This window comes from Bos javanicus, chromosome 28 (genome assembly GCF_032452875.1).
Source record: "Bos javanicus breed banteng chromosome 28, ARS-OSU_banteng_1.0, whole genome shotgun sequence".
NCBI classification, from domain to species: domain Eukaryota; kingdom Metazoa; phylum Chordata; class Mammalia; order Artiodactyla; family Bovidae; genus Bos; species Bos javanicus.
This window is the reverse complement of record NC_083895.1, coordinates 8,853,189-8,866,208: the sequence shown is the minus strand read 5'-3', so window position 1 is coordinate 8,866,208 and position 13,020 is coordinate 8,853,189. Positions and strand designations below refer to the sequence as shown.

At 49.9% G+C, this 13,020-nt stretch overlaps 1 protein-coding gene across 2 annotated transcripts; it reads left to right on the top strand.

Moving 5' to 3' along the window:
* The first annotated feature begins 6,458 nt into the window (after positions 1-6,458).
* Positions 6,459-12,423, top strand: IRF2BP2 (interferon regulatory factor 2 binding protein 2). Of its 2 annotated transcripts, none has more exons than XM_061404858.1 (2): positions 6,459-8,166; positions 8,820-12,423. In XM_061404858.1, the coding sequence occupies exons 1-2, from the start codon at positions 7,161-7,163 to the stop codon at positions 9,533-9,535; spliced, it is 1,722 nt and encodes a 573-aa protein (XP_061260842.1). In that variant the 5' UTR covers positions 6,459-7,160; the 3' UTR covers positions 9,536-12,423. The 2 variants fall into 2 exon arrangements, with proteins under 2 accessions (XP_061260842.1, XP_061260841.1); XM_061404857.1 differs by having other exon boundaries at positions 6,459-8,214.
* Positions 12,424-13,020: the final 597 nt, after the last annotated feature.

Here is a 13,020-nt window from a genome sequence, read left to right as displayed (position 1 = left end):
CTCAAACTCAGGCTATCTGCTCCCATGGCTCCCTTGGCGATTTTTAGGACTTTCCTGGTGGCTCAGACTGTAAAGCGTCTACCTACAATGTGGGAGACCTGGGTTCAATCCCTGGGTCAGGAAGATCCCCTGGAGAAGGAAATGGCAACCCACTCCAGTACTCTTGCCTGGAGAATCCCACGGACGGAGGAGCCTGTAGGCTATATTCTGCTGCTGCTAAGTCGCTTCAGTAGTGTCCAACTCTGTGTGACCCCATAGATGGCAGCCCACCAGGCTGCCCCGTCTCTGGGATTCTCCAGGCAAGAACACTGGAGTGGGTTGCCATTTCCTTCTCCAATGAATGAAAGTGAAAAGTGAAAGTGAAGTCACTCAGTAAGTGTCCAACTCTTCGTGACCCCATGGACTGCAGCCTACCAGGCTCCTCCATCCATGGGATTTTCCAGGCAAAAGTACTGGAGTGGGGTGCCATTGCCTTCTCCAGGCTACAGTCTACAGGGTCCCAAAGAGTCAGACACGACTGAGCGACTTCACTTTCACTTTCCTGGTATGAACTTCAGTTCTGACTGTGAATCTGAATTCTCTCCATGGTTTTGCACTCCCCTTGCCAAAGAGGTATCACCACCATGTGGGCCCAGGAATAGATGTGGTGTCAACGCAGATTGGCATTCACTCCAATTAACAAATTACAGCCCACAATTAGGCTTTTAAACTTTCCTTTCTTTTCTCCTTCTACATGGAGTCAGTTCTCTGTCTCCTTTATGCCCAAAATTGACCAAAAAAAAAAAGTTAAAGTTTTCAAACGCTTACGGTTAATATTTGCATCTCTGGATATCATTGGGCTATCACCTACATATATAATTGCTTTAAATAAAATTACTTTGTGTGTGTTTGCTAAACACATTAGACCAGGGCAAGTCAGTCACCAGAACAGATTATAGAAACCCCCATTGGTAGAGGCCAAATTGTCCTGTTGATTGGCATTCTTTTGTGAAGTATATTTGCATCTTCTCAAGAGAAAGTTAATCTAGCTCATACTGGCTCCCTTCCATTTCATAAGAAATACAAGCAATAAAAATGAAACTTTATTTGATGAAATTCCATGAAACATCTGACTTCATGGTTTTTTCTCTTCAGTGCCTTGTAGCCCTATTGTATTTACCTGTCTGCATGCAGAGTAGCCAGAATTGGTGTCCTATACGAGGAATTAAATGATTTCATGAGACTTCCCTTTTTGTTTTTAGGGAAATAGGTCATAAAGAGTTAGAGGTGCAGTATTCCAATTTGGTGAGTAACCAAACCATTTCCTCGCTCAACTAAATCCTAGAAATGAATTTTGTATCCAAACACCAACATCAATTTTTATCTATAGTTTATAAATTCTAAGTTTCACCAGTATAAAACGGTCTACCATTTAAGGAGTTCCATACTGGGCATGGCATGGTGGCAAACTGACTCACCTCTACCATATATCTCTATCTGTTGTGACTGTTGACTTTTCTTTGGATCGCCTGTCCTATGAACTATACTAGAATCTTGTTTCCTATAAATACGGGTATAGATAGGCAAATTTTAACAGTCTTTTTGCTAACACTCACAAATGTTAACATTCTTCTTCTAGGCCTCTAAACTGTGCATACATTTTATTTTAAATGCAAAACGTATATAGTATGTTCTAAACTATGAGAGTGTGTATTAGTCACTCAGTCATACCTGACTCTTTGTGACCCCATGTACTGTAGCCTGCCAGGCTCCTTGGTCCATGGAATTCTCCAGGCAAGAATACTGGAGTAGGTAGCCATCTTCCCAACCCAGGGATTGAACCCAGATTTCCTGCAGTGCAGGCAGATTCTTTACCGTCTGAGTCACCCATTCTAGACTATATGGTTAGACAAAAATACTCATACCTGTATTTCAATTCTGGCACTCATCTTTAATGTTACTGCAAGAAAATCACTTAATTTTTCACTATCTTAGGTTTTCAGCTTCTGAAAAAGGACATGAATAAAATTTATACTCAAAATAATTTTTCTGAATGCCCATATGAAAGCAATAATAAACATAAAGCTATCACATCATGCTTAACCTTTCAGAATTGTAACATCTTCTGTTTTTTTCCGTCCCCTTATTCCTTAATGTGTATGTAGGAAAGTTACCTTTTAAGTAGGCAAGCTAAATGAGAGAAAGTGTATTATTATTTTCAAACATTATCTTTGAGGTTGATTTGCTCTTTTGTCAGTGTCTTCCCCCTGGTATCTTTTAAAGGATTTCAGTGAGTGTCTTAAATAGAGGTTAAACCCGCATCCAGATATTATTCCAGAAAAGTGCATTTCATCATGCTCTTTCCAAAAAGTCAATAGGAGGGTTCTGGCATCAAATGGCTGTTGAATGCCTTCCAGTTCTCCTCCAAATTTCCTTGCAGACTGAGCGAGTGTGTGACCTCAATCTCTCCTTTATCTGTATTTTTCACTTGGCTCTTTAAATTCTGACATAGTCAGTAGTTAATTTACATCAAGTCTCCAAATTTTACTGTATGTGGGGACTGTACCTGTTTACACACAGGCTAGTGACTAACAGCTTCTGTGTGTATATGTGGATGATTGAGAGCTTCGGTGATTTCCTAGACCTTCCACAGAGAGTTTATCTCCTCCACATGCAGAAGTCTCTTTAGTATCTGAATGTTTTCTGCACACAGGGGAGGTAGGCTATAGGGAGAGGTCAAACAGAGGGAAAGTATTTCTAAAATAGCATATTTGCAATTCGAAAACCAGTAGGATTGTCTCATAAAATGCTACTGCTTAGAAGGAAGGTGCTCATATCTATTACAGAAGGCTCTTTTATGTCATGACTCTCCATAGTATGTGTGGATGTGTCATATAAACAAATATGCTCAAATATGTATTTATAACTTTTTCAAAGTGGAAAGTCTTGAATATCACACATGCTCTTCCAGTCTTAGGATACTTCTGGCCAAGTACAAGGAGCCTAGGATGATAGCCACAAATATTCAGATGCCATATGGCTGCATTTTTTTTTTTAACCTTCAAATATGCCAGGGTCAGAGTTTAAGAAGCTTTAGTATGGTTGAAACATCATGTTATTAATAGAAGCTGCACTCTAAAGAATGAAGGCTGTGATTCCATGTGTGGATATAGGGTGACATGAAGGAACTCAGCAATCCCTAGAAATACCACCTCCTGGACAGCACCCACACATTGCTGGGGGCAGGGGGTCATCGCTCTCCCACAGCTATGTGTCCTCCAGGCAGAGTTCCATCAGGGTCATCTGGTGAGAATCATTTCTTTACAATGCCCTGTCACCTGCCAGTACAGGGAGCATCTCAACTGGAGTGAGCTCCCGGGTTCAGATTCAGATTTTAGATGTTTAATGCTCACTCAGGGGCTGGATTTGTTCTACCCACTGAGCTACTGCTTAGAACTGCTCTGTCTGGTTTACCTTTCAATCACTTTCCTTATGCCATTTTTGGAGAGTAGCATACTGAATGGCTATCCTTTTGTTTCTAAACTGCAATTTTCTTTTTCTTTTTTTTTTAATGTTAGAAATTAGAGCTGGAAGACTGTTGCTCCATCTTGTCTCAGTAGAAGTGTTCCCCATAGAATATTCCTTTAGTTCTTAATACAAATTGCAGCATTTCAGCATTCTGCTAAAAAGCCAGCTTCAACCCACTGCCCCACCAACACTTCACCCGGCATCAGCCTGTCTGGCCACACAGGAATGTGTAGGACACCACAGCCAACCTGGTAACCTTGACTTGGAGTGGCAGAGATGATCAGAGTTCTCTTTTGAGAAGATCTGGAGCCTTTTAAGCAAGAGGGCAGAGTCTACGTGACTAAAACATACCAACTTCCTCTTTCATAAGTCATCACATGATGAACTACAATTACAATTCCTGCCTTGTCTCTGCGAATTGCAGACGCATTGCCTCACCCTAGAAACCCTGCTCCTGTGTGTGGAGGAGGCGGCTCTAACTGCTGCAGCAGCCGCTTTGGAAGGGTTCCAACTCCAGTCTGTGCCGGGAGGGAGGGCGGTCGGTGGAAGACGAAAACAAAGCTCTGTTTACTTAGCATACATCGATAAAGCTGCTTCGGAGAGACATGAAAGGCCAGGCAGCATGAAAGACTTTTGATACAATATAAGGAATTGCTGCTCTGGACCCACGGCCAGCCTTAACCCCCTTGATTCCAGATCCTTTTATGGCAAGAGAAACCAGAACTAAAACAAACCTTTCCATCTTCCACTGGGCATTTCGTTAGGGAAGTTACAACAACTTGAAGTTTCAACACTAAACTGGTAGTGTAAAATAAAAAGGAAATGCTCTTCATTTGGAGAAGAAAAGCTCTGTTCCATAAAAACCCGGACTTAGTACCCCTCAAGGCAGAATTTGGAGCTCAGTGTTTCTATTTTGGGATAGAGCGACAGGCTGTCCCACGAGGATATTACAGTGCCTGCCTGCTCGCAGGTAAATGAGTAAAATTAGGCCGTGGCTGTAACCCCGAGTTGTTTTAATATTTCCATCCCAGCTTACTGAGGCCACTTCTTGGGGGTACTGAGATGGCTCATCTCTCTACAGCACAGAGCCTGGGTCTCATTCCCTTTGGTTAGTGGCCTAGTGGCTTAAGTTACATGCTAGGAGAGGCTCTGGGTCTCCTAGGAGAATGACAGGTCCTGAAAGCGGTGCATGATAGCAGGGACCAGGTGTGGCCAAACCCACTGGCACCAGTTGCTGGGGATTGGGGTCCTATTCTCCCAGCTAAGAAAGGGTGAGCAGGATTGTATTTGCAGGGCAAGATCCGGGAGCAGATGGGGAGACCTTTAGGGAGGCGCGCCTTCTCTGGAAATCCCCACAAGACATTTCAGGCTTTGCCTGCACAAAACATTTAGGTCTGGCATTACATTTTTTGTGCCATTTTTGAACAGGTTTTCTCATGTGCTTTAAGCAGCTCCCTCCACTGTTTCTCTAAGGGTGTTTTTCCTCTTCCCTGTGGTTAATCCTTTGAGGCAACCTGGCATTTTCAATAGCAACAACTAGAGAGAAACGTCAGCAGGATTTTTTTCTCTCTCCACCTACCAATCCAGTTGTAGGGAAGATAATATAATTAGTACCCTGTTCTTCCCACACTTAACCAGCTCATTCCAGTCTCAGGGAGAGAGGTGGGCCTGTTTTCCAACAAAGGAAGCACGGGAGGCCGCCCTTCCAGAGCTGAAGTGTAAAGGTCCCAACTGAGAGTGACTAAGCCCGCGTCTATTAGTCAGAAAGACTAACGACCAGCCAAAAGTGATTTACCATAACACACGCCAGCTCCTCCTCCCGATAAAAGTGTGAAACTCAAGTGCTCAATTCAGTCTGGGCACAGCCTGTGGCTGCCAACGGTGGCAGAACGCGGCGAGACTGGCTGGCTCTGCACCCACATGTCGCCTTCGCGCCAGGCGGGTTTGCACCCACTTAAGCCCAGCCTGGGCCGTGTGGTGGGCTCGAGGTCGCCCCTGCCCGCACCGCGGGGCCGGGAATAGCCGAGATCTGCCGGGTCCATGCGACCCGCGAGCCAGCCAGCCGCTCACCCCCAAGCGCGCGCGGACCCCGCCGCCGCTCATGCCCGTGCTCCGCGCCACCTGGAGTCCAAGTTTGGCCCGGTGGACAGGGCTTGGAGGCCTAGAGTCGCCGGCGGGGGGGGCGGAGCCTGCGCGGTGACGCGGCCTCTCTGGCCGCTGACCCCGGATCCCTGGAATGTGCATTCGTTCAATGGAGCCGCCAGTGCCAGCGGCGCCGAGTCACGTCTGCGCGGAGCGTGCGCACTCGGCGGCGGCGGCGCACGCGGCCCGCGGCCCCGCGCCCACGTCACGCGGCTGCCGCGCGAACCTGCGCCAGGCGGCCGGGACCCGCGCGCGGTAGCGCGGGCCGGCCGGGAGGCAGAGCGGCGTGCATCGCGCGGCGCTGCTGCTCCCTCCCGGAAGGGGTCCGGGAAGCGGCGGGTGGACTCGATCCTAGGCCTGAGAGCACGCCCTTTTTAGTAAAACTTCAGGGGACCGGCGGCGCCTGTGTCCTCCCCAAAACACATGCGAGTGTAAAAGCACTTGCCGAAGAGTTCAAATAAAGCTCCTTAAAAGATGTTTAAAAACGGACAGAACCAAGTTACAAAGTAGCCTTGCTTTTCAAAACACGAGTTTTACACGGTTTGGTCTAAACGGACCTGAAGGGGAGGAAACTCGGCCCGAGTGGTCGAGGTAGCGGAGCGGGTGGAGGGAAACAAGCTGCGCCAGCCACGCGTTCACGTCGGGGACACAGGCCGCGGCGCGGACGGGAGGGCGGGAGCAGAGGAGCCGGCTCTCCCAGCAGCGCCCGTTCTGCGGAGGGGGGAGAGGGAGGGCGCGGGGGAGGGCGGGCGCGCGCGCAAGGGGAGGGGGCCCGCGCAGGCGCCTTGCGAGGCTGTCGAAGAATCAAGTCTGTAGAAGTGGAGCGGCCGCGGCGGCAGCAGCAGCAGCGACGGCGGCGGCGGAGCTGAGGCGGGCTGGGCGCTGACGCGGGCGCTGGAGAGCGGCGACGCCAGGAGCTGTGAGAGAGCAGCGGAGCGACCCGGGGTCCGCGCCGCGTCCGAGCTCCGCGCCGCCCGGCCGCCGCCGCCGCCGCCGCCCCGGCGCGGCATGCCCCGCCGCTCGGGCTGAGCCTGCCCCGGCGGCCGCCCCCCGCCCCCCGCCCCCCCAACCTCCCCGCCCCCCGCCCCGCACTCCGCGCCAGCTGCCGCCGCGACCTGCTGCGCTCCTCCGCGTCCGCGCGGCCCGTCTTCGCCCCGGTCTGGAGGCCAGCCGCGGCTCCAGCCGAGACCCCGCCGCCGCCGCCGCGCCCGCCGCGCCGCGCCGCCCCGCCGTCCGCCCGAGCCCGCGCCGGCCGGGGGGACGTGCTGCCGCGGCTGCAGCCCCTCGCCCCGCGCCCGCCGCCCCTCGTGCACCGGGGGCGCTGCGCGGGCGCCGAGCCTTCGCGGACTTTGCCGCCGCCGCCGCCGCCGCCTCTGCGGCCGCCGCCGCCGCTGGTGGGGGAGACGCGGGGTTGGGGGGGGAGGAGGGCGCGCGTGGTGCCGGCGGGTAGCGGCGGCGCCCCCTCCTCCTCCGCCTCCTCCTCCTCCTCCGGCGCCGCGGGCTCCTCGGACATGGCCGCGGCTGTGGCGGTGGCCGCCGCGTCCAGGCGGCAGTCATGCTACCTGTGTGACCTGCCCCGCATGCCCTGGGCCATGATCTGGGACTTCACCGAGCCCGTGTGCCGCGGCTGCGTCAACTACGAGGGCGCCGACCGCGTCGAGTTCGTCATCGAGACGGCGCGGCAGCTCAAGCGGGCGCACGGCTGCTTCCCGGAGGGCCGCTCCCCGCCCGGCGCCGCGGCCCCGGCCGCCGCTAAGCCGCCGCCGCTCTCGGCCAAGGACCTTCTCCTGCAGCAGCAGCAGCAGCAGCTCGGCCACGGCGGCCCCGAGGCCGCCCCGCGCGCTCCTCAGGCCTTGGAGCGCTACCCTCTGGCGGCCGCCGCAGCCGAGCGGCCCCCGCGCCTGGGCTCCGACTTCGGCGGCAGCCGCCCGGCCGCCGCCCTGGCCCAGCCGCCGACACCGCAGCCGCCGCCTGTGAACGGCATCCTGGTGCCCAACGGTTTCTCCAAGCTGGAGGAGCCGCCGGAGCTGAACCGCCAGAGCCCGAACCCGCGGCGCGGCCACGCCGTGCCGCCCACCCTGGTGCCGCTCATGAACGGCTCGGCCACACCGCTGCCCGCCGCGCTCGGCCTGGGCGGCCGTGCGGCCGCCTCGCTGGCCGCCGTGTCCGGGGCCGCGGCCGCCGGCCTGGGCTCGGCGCAGCCCGCCGAGATGGGCGCCCACAAGCGGCCGGCGTCCGTGTCGAGTAGCGCGGCCGCGGAGCACGAGCAGCGCGAGGCGGCGGCCAAGGAGAAGCAGCCGCCGGCGGCCTCGCATCGCGGCCCGGCCGACAGCTTGTCCACCGCGGCCGGGGCGGCCGAGCTGGGCAGCGAGGGCGCAGGCAAAGGCCGCGGGCCGGGCGAGCAGGACTGGGTCAACCGGCCCAAGACCGTGCGAGACACGCTGCTGGCGCTGCACCAGCACGGCCACTCGGCGCCCTTCGAGAGCAAGTTTAAGAAGGAGCCGGCCCTGACTGCAGGCAGGTTGTTGGGTTTCGAGGCCAACGGGGCCAACGGGTCTAAAGCAGGTAGGGGCGGCTGTGGAGTGAGGGGGTCTAGGGGCGAAGCGGGGCCTGAGAGCCGAGGAGGGGGTGCTCTTCCTATTGGCCGTTCTCCCCCGGCCCAGAAATAGCAAACATCCAACTTCCTGATCTGCTCTAGGCGGAACCAGTGCTTAGTGGCAACGTGTTCCTCTGCTGAAGCAGCATAACAGAGATGAGTCAGATGGACCGATAGGCAGCAACACAGGGCTTTCCTTTCCCAGCACATTCCTGGATGCGAGCATGAGGGCACCAATCACCTTTTAACCTGAGGGGGGTGGGGGGTGGGGGGCGTTAACTCATGTGCACAGGGCAGCCTGGGTACTTGCAGGCGTGTGGAAAAACAGGCAGTGCTGTCCGTGCCTTTTTCCGTGCGTTTTTGTTTTTTTTTTTAACTGCTAGACTGCCTCAGAGCCTTCTCAGTCTTAAGTGGTTTAAGTTGCACGTGCTCTTGAAACTTGGTTTTTCTGTACGAGCTTTTGGAGAATAGAAATTCTTCAGAGGGTTGTGTTGTGTGTTAGTGAAAGAAAGATCCTTTTTAGTGCACGTTCATTTATTTCTTTTTTTCCCCTTTTCTGTCTTTGTTCTTCCAGTTGCAAGAACAGCAAGGAAAAGGAAGCCTTCTCCTGAGCCAGAAGGTGAAGTTGGGCCTCCTAAGATCAATGGAGAGGCCCAGCCGTGGCTGTCTACATCCACAGAAGGGCTCAAGATCCCCATTACTCCTACATCCTCTTTTGTGTCGCCACCACCACCCACTGCCTCACCTCATTCCAACCGGACCACACCGCCTGAAGCGGCCCAGAACGGCCAGTCCCCCATGGCAGCCCTGATTTTAGTAGCAGACAATGCAGGGGGCAGTCATGCCTCGAAAGATGCCAACCAGGTGCACTCCACCACCAGACGGAACAGCAGCAGTCCACCCTCTCCGTCCTCTATGAACCAAAGAAGGCTGGGCCCCCGAGAGGTGGGGGGCCAGGGGGCAGGCAGTGCCGGAGGACTGGAGCCAGTGCACCCCGCCAGCCTCCCGGACTCCTCTCTGGCCGCCAGCGCCCCACTGTGCTGCACCCTCTGCCATGAGCGGCTGGAGGACACCCACTTTGTGCAGTGCCCTTCTGTTCCTTCGCACAAGTTCTGCTTCCCCTGCTCCAGACAAAGCATCAAACAGCAGGGAGCTAGTGGAGAGGTCTATTGTCCCAGTGGGGAAAAATGCCCTCTTGTGGGCTCCAATGTCCCCTGGGCCTTCATGCAAGGGGAGATTGCAACCATCCTTGCTGGAGATGTGAAAGTGAAAAAAGAGAGAGACTCGTGACTTTCCGGTTTCAGAAAAACCCAATGATTAATCTTAACTAAAACTGCTTGAATTGTATATATATCTCCACATATATATATATCCAAGACAAGGGAAATGTAGACTTCATAAACATGGCTGTATAATTTTGATTTTTTTGAATACATGTGTTTCTATTTTTTTTTTTGACGACAAAAGGTATGTACTTATAAAAGCATTTTCTTCTTTTGTTAACGTTATTAGCATATCTTTGTGCTTTATTCTGGTGACAGTTACCGTTCAATGTAGGCTGTGACTTGCGCTGCTTTTTTAGAGCACTTGGCAAAGCAGAAACGCTTCTAGCTGTATTTGTATGCACTTATTTTAAAAAGAAAAAAAAAAGCCAAATACATTTTCTGACATTGTAAGATTGCCTTACTGTCTGTTATTCTTTACTGCTGGCCCCTTTCTCAGGCTGGAGGCCAACTGGTGGAGAAGGAAAGGAAATGAGGAAAGGGGCAGTGTTGTGAAGTGGGCATGCCACTGAGAAATGTCACCAAGTTCCCCCCAAACATTGCCCTTTTAGAGTAACAGGAAATCGATTGTGAATCTTTCTCGATTTTGTTCTTAAAGTTCAGTTGTTAGGTTATTGATGACTGCCTGAGAGTTGCTGCTGAGAGATTTTCAGGACTGTGGGGGGGGTTTACTTTGGGGGGGGGTGATTTTTTTTTTTAAGGCAGAGTTGACCACTGTTCACTGCCCATGTGATCAGTTGTAAGATGACAATGCTGCATGCTAGTTGGTTACATAATACACAATCCAGTGACTCAAGACAGTGATAACGGTTGTTGGTGGGGACAAGATGGCACTGCCATCTTTGCATGGAGCCTGGCTCTGCAGCGCCACTTGATCTTTTGAAACCCCCTGGAGCTCTGTCTGTCGTTGCTGTGGTCGTTTCCTTTGAAAAGAATTGAAAAGAAGTTACAGTCCAGGTGAACTGGAGATTGTGGGATTGGTCTCGTTTCCGTTTGGTGTTTTGTTGTTTTATCGTTTACCCGTAGCGCTGTTGCTGTTGATGTGATCACCTACACCCTGTCCCTAGTGAGTGCTAAATACAGGATGGCACAATGACAGTAACAGCGGAGGTGCTGCCAGGACCGCCCGTGGGCACATCGGTGACAGCCCAGATGTGGTGGAGGAAACCTGTCATTTCTTTCTCACGTGCGTTTGAAATACCAAGTGAATAATACTGTTCTTCTGGACAAAAATGATAAACTAGCGAAAATTAAAGAAACAGTTTTACATGATAGACAGGCCCCACCTCTCAAACTATTTTTAGAAGCCTTTTGTAAACTAATTTCTTTTGATCACTATTTTGCATCAGTAAAATGATTTTTTTAAACCAATAAATCATCAGTTATTAGAAATAGTTGTCTCACAGTGATACTGGTTTTTCTTTTGTGCTGTTATGATTTAACATTGACAGGAACACTACACTACTTTAAATCCTTTTATGTTCAGGTGTTTGTAACTTGGCCCTATCATTAGGCTGAATCATGGCTTCGAGGTCTACAACTTGTGTGTATGGTTCACAACCGAGCTTTTACTTTGAAAATACAGATTGTTACCCACTTTGGATTAACTTTTTCAGTTGTGTTTTTGTCTTTCTTTTTTAAATTGCTCAAATATTTTTTAAATGGTCGAGTTATTAACACTTGAAAATCAGATACTGCACCAAATACAGTATTTTTTTCATGGTGTTTTTAATGAGTGCACCTATTATTAATGCTGTGCAAATTCATGTTACCGGTCATTGTTATATTACAAACAGACTTGCATGATTAGCCAGTTTGTTGTTACACTTTTTTTTAAAAATTGGAATATCTTATGACTCAGATCAGACTGGTTTCTCTTATGTAAATGCACACATGCAGAAACACAGTCGATTTTACATGCCCATAAAGACATTTGTAAAGAATTCAATTTATTATGGTCTGTTGTATAAATGTGTATCTAGGCACTTTACTATAAACTGGAGTTTGACCTCATAGACGTTACAAGTTGATCAGTCATTTGACCTAATTTGTGGTAGCTATCTGTATGTTTTGCAATCTTTATACAGATAAGCTTTCCAAAAGATTAATAAAGAACCATCCTGCTGTTTTGAATAAGTCTCTCCAGCTGTGGAAAAGACAACCTATGGTTTCTCTGTGCTGGTGTTCAAGAGGGAGAATTTAAACAGCTTTAAAGGGCTGCATGTTGAGTTTACTCCTATTAAAAAATAAGAGTCCGACTGGCCCTTGGGTGGCCTTATAGAAGGCTTGCAGCTGGAAAAGTGTTGGTCTGGGTTATTTCTCTGGCATTTTCTGAAGTTAAAAAGTTAGCACTGGGACATGGGTTTGATTCTTTGTTGTACTGAGGACAGTGCAGAGATTCTCCACAGCTGGATAAAGATGTCAGAAAGCTACTTACTGTACATGGGCAGTATCAGATTTCAAATCCTAATATTTCAGCTGTGCTTTTAATACTCAGAATATTAGGGGATGGGGTGTTGAAGCTTTCCCCTTTTTTGCTTTAACAATTTATAGAATTTAACAGATGTACTGTCTTTCATGTGGCCTCACATTAAAAGTTATAAGAACGTACACATGGTTTACAACTTTATTACTAGATACCTTTCCTTGGCCACCAAGTATTTTAAAAGTGTGCCACCTTTTAACCTTTACTTTTTTTTTTAAGTTGAAGGTGATACTTTTTCTATATATGATGAAACTCATGTCAACTAAAGTGAGTGTAATCTCAGATATCAACATTATTTTAAAATCACGCTATGGAAATATCACCTGCATTCTGTCATTTGTCAGATTTACAGTACTTTTTTTTTTCTTTAACTTTTAGCATTAAATAAAAATAAAATTGGGAGCACTGAACATTTTCTGAGGCCTTTTTTAATTGTTTAAGCTTAGAGTGGCTCTTGTTTTAATCACCAGTGGCAATGTGACCAGAGGATGTGTGGGTTTGGGGTTGGGGTTTGACTGAACCAGCAGGAGAAAGGGAGGAGATAAAAGACATGGAACAAAAAGGCAACTGATGGAAGGCGGAAGAAAGTGCTAGGGACTGGGGAAAGGGCAACTGGATAGGGAAGCAGATAAAGAGAAGAGCTGAACAAAGTACAGCCAGAAGAGCACTTATTTACTTTTCAACTTGCAGTTCAGCCTGCCATTCTGCAATAGTAGATTGGAAAGAGAAGATAGTGATGACATTGAAAAGACTGTCAAGACACGGAGTTGCTCACTGGAAAGCAGTGGAAGAAAACAGCGATGTTGGGCCAGAGAAAATTCACTGCAGACAAAAGAGAAAGAAAAAAGCCTACCTTTTGGAAAGCTTTAGAATAAAGTCACGAGCCAAAGCCATGTGTGATGCTCTGAAACTTAAATTTATAAATGGAGATAAAAGGTGGAAAGCACCGAGATAAAGATATTTTTAACAAACTCCTGTCTACTATCACATAGTAAGAAATTTCCTAG

Excerpts from the sequence above, each read along its gene's own strand:
- IRF2BP2 (XM_061404857.1), top strand. The coding sequence starts at position 7,161 with ATGGCCGCGGCTGTGGCGGTGGCCGCCGCGTCCAGGCGGCAGTCATGC. Across the intron at positions 8,215-8,819 it reads GGCCAACGGGTCTAAAGCAG|TTGCAAGAACAGCAAGGAAA; the intron begins GTAGGGGCGGCT and ends TTGTTCTTCCAG.